Raw genomic sequence first — 6,000 nt, forward strand, 5'->3', positions numbered from 1 at the left:
AAACCCTTAGTCCTATGTACTAAACCCTTGGTCCTATGTACTAAACCCTTGGTCCTATGTACTAAACCCTTAGTCCTATGTACTAAACCCTTGGTCCTATGTACTAAACCCATGGTCCTATGTGTGTATACAGGATGTGGGGTTGGGAGCAGAACACACATTTCTGTTGGACATTTGTAGATATTGGACAATAGTCTTCTTCTGTGTCCTGTCCCTGTAGGTGGTGTGTCCTAACCTATGTCCCAACACTCGTGTCCTAACCCCAACCCCAACAGTAACCCTAACCTATGTCCTAACCCTTAACCTAACCCCAACCCCTACAGTAACCCTATCCTATGTCCTAACCCTTAACCCTCGTGTCCTAACCCCAACCCCTACAGTAACCCTAACCTATGTCCTAACCCTTAACCTAACCCCAACCCCTACAGTAACCCTATCCTATGTCCTAACCCTTAACCCTCGTGCCTAACCCCAACCCCTACAGTAACCCTAACCTATGTCCTAACCCTTAACCCTCGTGCCTAACCCCAACCCCTACAGTAACCCTAACCTATGTCCTAACCCTTAACCCTCGTGTCCTAACCCCTAACATATGCCCTGTCCTCCTCCTAGGTGTAGAGTGTATTGTAGTCCTTCCGGACCCTCGTAGCTACTGGGACCCGGTGTTCGGCACCTGCGTCTTCCTCTTCTCCTTCCTCATCCCGGTGGCCATCATCAGTGTCTGCTACAGCCTGATGGTGAAGCGCCTTCGCAGCGTCCGCATCCTGTCCGGCTCCAAGGAGAAGGACCGCAACCTGCGCCGCATCACTCGCATGGTCCTGGTCGTCGTGGCAGCCTTCGTGGTCTGTTGGACCCCCGTCCAGATCATGGCTCTGGCCCAGTCGTTGGGCTTCAACCTGAGTAGCCTCCTCACCATGGCCCTGATGCACTTCTGTATCGCGCTGGGCTACGTCAACAGCAGTCTTAACCCAGTTCTCTACGCCTTCCTGGACGAGAACTTCAAGAGGTGCTTCAGGGAGTTCTGCCACCCGGGTCCGTTCCGCCTGGACAGCCGGCAGCAGTCGGGTCGGATGAGGAGCATCGCCCGCGAGGTGGCCTACAATTGCAAGACGGCGGACGGGAATACAAACCCCGCATGACTAGGCGTGGAGCTGCCCCTGGTCTGCCAGGAGCCCCAGAACAACCACCACCAAGGGACAGGGAACTCCAACACGGAGCTCACCCAGATCACTACCCTCTAGCAGCACGTCGGCCCAGGGACAGGCCGAGGAAGAGGACCGGAGGTGGCCCAAGGCAGGGGCAGGGACACTGTCCGAATGGCCTGGTTGGGGCCGGATCTAGGCCAGAGCTGTTTGGAGGCCGAACAGCAGGGTCAAGTAGTCTAACGGACCTTCTACTAGGGACTAAGGGGCTTCTCTGTGTCTTCAGTGAACATGGATGTTATGTACATGGATGTCATGTTGTCTTTATTTAGTTGGGTTAATCATTTTCAGGTCGATTACGTTCAGAGTTTAGGTCTGTGTGCGTCAAGGACCATTTCCGCGAATGTCAACAGTTTTTGCTCACGCTTATCTCAACTCTGATTGGTTGATTAATGACGTTGTCGTTGTCAGTTTTTCACTGTGTTGTACAGATGTTTTTTTGTCTGTTTCTACGCTGTAGGTAATTACTTTAACTGGATGTTATTCGTTTATTTCTGTTTTATTTTGTTCGAGAGAAACAATTTGTCTGATTCCAGGGCCTTAAATACCAAACGAAGTCTGTATAAATACTATCCACTATCCTGGATAAAGTGTGTCAGTCCTCGATGGTGCTGTACTGTACGTTTCCTTGTTTGTTTCGTATCACCTTGCAGGAGTTGTGTAGGAATGCAGGAGTTGTGTAGGAATGCAGGAGTTGTGTAGGAATGCAGGAGTTGTGTAGGAATGTAGGAGTTGTGTAGGAATGCAGGAGTTGTGTAGGAATGTAGGAGTTGTGTAGGAATGCAGGAGTTGTGTAGGAATGCAGGAGTTGTGTAGGAACGAGCAACACATCACAACAGAGACTTGCTTGTTGAAGCCTTTATTGTTCATTGTTACGATGAAATAATTGCAGATGATGATGCTGCCTGATGTTCCGCGTGTGAATATTTCTGCTTGTCGTCCTTTAAAAATGAAGCAAATATATTTTGTACTATAATTTGTTTGAATCCAGGCTGTATCCCATCCGGCCGTGATTGGGAGCTACATAGGGCGGCGCACAATTGGCCCAGCGTCGTCCGGGTTTGGGCGGTGTAGGCCGTCATTGTAAATAAGAATTTATTCTTAACTGACTTGCCTAGTTAAATAAAGGTTAAATAAAATAAAATAAATAATTACCCTGGATACATAACATGGTGTTACCGTGGATACATAACATGGTGTTACCGTGGATACATAACATGGTGTTACCCTGGATACATAACATGGTGTTACCCTGGATACATAACATGGTGTTACCCTGGATACATAACATGGTGTTACCCTGGATACATAACATGGTTTTCCTCTATATACAGTGCCTTCAGTAAGTAGTCACACCCCTTTACTTTTTCCACATTTTGTTGTGTTACAGCCTGAATTTAAAATTAAATTGAGATTGTTTTGTCACTGGCCTCACACACACAATACCCCATAGTGTCAAAGTGGAATTAGGTTTTTTGAATTAAGAAAAAACTGTATTAAAAATGAAAAGCTGGAACATCAATAAGTATTCAACCCTTTTGTAATGTGCTCAAAAAGGAACATAATAAGTTACATGGACTCACTCTGTGTGCAGTAATAGTGTTTAACATGATTTTTTTTAAGGACTTCCTCATCTTTGTACCTCACACATACAATGATCTGTAAGGTCCCTCAGTCGAAGCAGTGAATTTCATACACAGATTTAACCACAAAGACCAGGGAGGTTTTCCAAAGCTTCGCGAAGACGGGCACCTATTGGTAGAAATATAATATTCCTTTGAGCATGGTAAAGTTATTAATTACACTTTGAATGGTGTATCAATACACCCAGTCACTACAAAGATACGGGCGTACTCCCTCGCGGTTGCCGGAGAGGAAGGAAACCACTCCGGGATTTCACCATGAGGCCAATGGTGACTTTAAAACTGTTACAGAGTTAATGGCTGTGATAGGAGAAAACTAAGGATGGATCAACAACATTGTAGTTACTCCACAATACTAACCTAAATGACAGAGTGAAAAGAAGGAAACCTGTACAGAATAAAATATTCCAAAACATGCATCCTGTTTGCAACAAAGCACTAAAGTAATACTGCAGAAGATGTGGCAAAGCAAATCACTTTTTGTCCTTAATACAAAATGTTATATTTGGGGCAAGTCCAATAGATGACATTACTGAGTAACACTCTCCATATTTTCAAGCATAGTGGTGGCTGCACCATGTTCTGGGTATGCTTGTAATTGTTAAGGACTGGGGAGTTTTTCAGGATAAAAAATAAATGGGTTGGAGTTAAGCACAGGCAAAATCCTAGAGGAAAACCTGGTTCAGTCTGCTTTTCAACAATCAATTTTAGTCCCTTTTTGTAACACAATGACATGTGGACAAAGTCAAGGGGTGTGAATACTTTTTGGATGCACTGTATATATAACATGGTGTTACTCTGTATATATAACACGGTGTTACTCTGTATATATAACGTGGTGTTACTCTGTATATATAACGTGGTGTTACTCTGTATATATAATGTGGTGTTACTCTGTATATATAGACATGCTATATAAAAGTATGTAAAAGTATTGTTCCAATCATCTATCGAAGACACTTGTAAAACTTGTGTATCAAATCAAATCAAATCAAGTTTATTTTATATAGCCCTTCGTACATCAGCTAATATCTCGAAGTGCTGTACAGACACCCAGCCTAAAACCCCAAACAGCAAGCAATGCAGGTGTAGAAGCACGGTGGCTAGGAAAAACTCCCTAGAAAGGCCAAAACCTAGGAAGAAACCTAGAGAGGAACCAGGCTATGAGGGGTGGCCAGTCCTCTTCTGGCTGTGCTGGGTGGAGATTATAACAGAACTATGCCAAGATGTTCAAAATGTTCATAAGTGACAAGCATGGTCAAATAATAATCATGAATCATTTTCAGATGGCTTTTCATAGCCGATCATCAAGAGTTGAAAATAGCAGGTACGGGACAGGTGGCGGTTCCATAACCGCAGGCAGAACAGCTGAAACTGGAATAGCAGCAAGGCCAGGTGGACTGGGGACAACAAGGAGCCATCACGCCCGGCAGCCCCGACACACGGTCCCAGGGCTCAGGTCCTCCGAGAGAGAAAGAGAGAGAGAAGGAGAGAATTAGAGAGAGCCAAGATTTTCAAAATGTTCATAAATGACAAGCATGGTCAAATAATAATCAGGAATAAGTGTCAGTTGGCTTTTCATAGCCGATCATTAAGAATTGAAAACAGCAGGTCTGGGACCGGTAGGGGTTCCATGTGTTTAGTAATCATGTTATTGGTGTATATTTACCACATGAGTCTGTACATGTGTTGTTAACTCTGCGTGTACAGGGAGTATCTTTCCAAGGGTTACAACATTCCGGTAGCTTTACCAAAATTCCCAGGTTTTTCGAAAATCCTGGTTGGGTATTCCGGGAATCTTCTAACCAGGTTTTTCTAGAATACCAGGGATTTCAGGGAAAGTTACTGGAATTTTTGCAACCCTAGTCTTCCCATTAGTTTACATGTCCAGACCACTTGAATGTCAACAGAATATTATCAAAAATCCAAATCTAGCAAAATAATTATTGCCATTATTATTAAAAGTGCAAAACAGTGTTTTTGTATAAATGGTTGATGCTGTCAAGAAGATTGTAACAGTATGTTTACTCGTGAACTGCATTTTACGTAGCTATTTATTCTTATTCATTTGTGATTCATTTGCTGATGATGAACTCAGTTTATATGCTAGACCTATTTTTATTCATGCTAACGACATTTGATATGCTAGCCTGCTTGTTGTTGATTCTAAAGACAGTTATATGGTAGCCAGCTTGTTTTTTATGCTAAAGACAGTTTATATGCTAGCCAGCTTGTTGTTGATGCTAAAGACAGTTTATATGGTAGCCAGCTTGTTGTTGATGCTAAAGACAGTTTATATGCTAGTCAGCTTGTTTTTTACGCTAAAGACAGTTTATATGCTAGCCAGCTTGTTGTTGATGCTAAAGACAGTTCATATGGTAGCCAGGTTGTTTTTGATGCTAAAGACAGTTTATGTCCTAGCCAGCTTGTTGTTGATGCTAAAGACAGTTTATACGCTAGCCAGCTTGTTGTTGATGCTAAAGAACATTTGCAGAAGCTTGAATTTAAAAATGTTATATTTGTATCTGCATATGAATAAAATGGTTGTGATGGGAAGTATCCTTTGTTTTTGTTTTATTCTCTAATCAGATAATATAACCTTTATTATCATCCCAAAGCATAACATAGGTTCAGGTTTTGCGGTCGGAGTCCGCACCTTTGGGGGGGGGTGGGGGGGGGGTGGTTCTGTCACGCCCTGACCTTTGAGATCCTTTTTATGTCTCTATTTTGGTTGGTCAGGGCGTGAGTTTGGGTGGGCATTCTATGTCTGGTGTTCTATGGTGTCCTTGTTTTGTATTTCTATGTGTTTGGCCTGGTGTGGTTCCCAATCAGAGGCAGCTGTCTATCGTTGTCTCTGATTGAGAACCTTACTTAGCCTGTTCCCACCTGTGTTTGAGGGAAGTTGTTTTCTGTTTTGTGTGTCGTCACCTTACAGAACTGTTTGTTAGTCGTTTTTGTTGTTTTGTTCAGTGTTCAGTTGATTGATTAAAATATGAACACTTACCACGCTGCACCTTGGTCCTCTTCTCCTTCTCCTGACGACGTTCGTTACAATAATATAACCTTTATTATCATCCAGAAGCATAACCACTTAAAGGGCTAGTTCATCTAATATAAAGTTGTACATTATATCTCTCACTGATCATCTCTGTCTG

General features: G+C 43.1%; 1 protein-coding gene across 1 annotated transcript in view; it reads left to right on the forward strand.

Moving 5' to 3' along the window:
• Positions 1–5,404, forward strand: part of LOC139557912 (nociceptin receptor-like) — a 63,254-nt gene extending 57,850 nt beyond the window's left edge. Inside the window, exon 4 of the mRNA XM_071373251.1 lies at positions 613–5,404. Within this exon, the coding sequence (XP_071229352.1) occupies positions 613–1,139 (527 nt within the window). The 3' untranslated portion in view covers positions 1,140–5,404. The remainder of the gene's footprint in view (positions 1–612) is intronic.
• The last annotated feature ends 596 nt before the right edge of the window (positions 5,405–6,000 follow it).

The sequence above is a fragment of the Salvelinus alpinus genome, chromosome 28, assembly GCF_045679555.1.
Source record: "Salvelinus alpinus chromosome 28, SLU_Salpinus.1, whole genome shotgun sequence".
NCBI classification, from domain to species: Eukaryota; Metazoa; Chordata; class Actinopteri; order Salmoniformes; family Salmonidae; genus Salvelinus; species Salvelinus alpinus.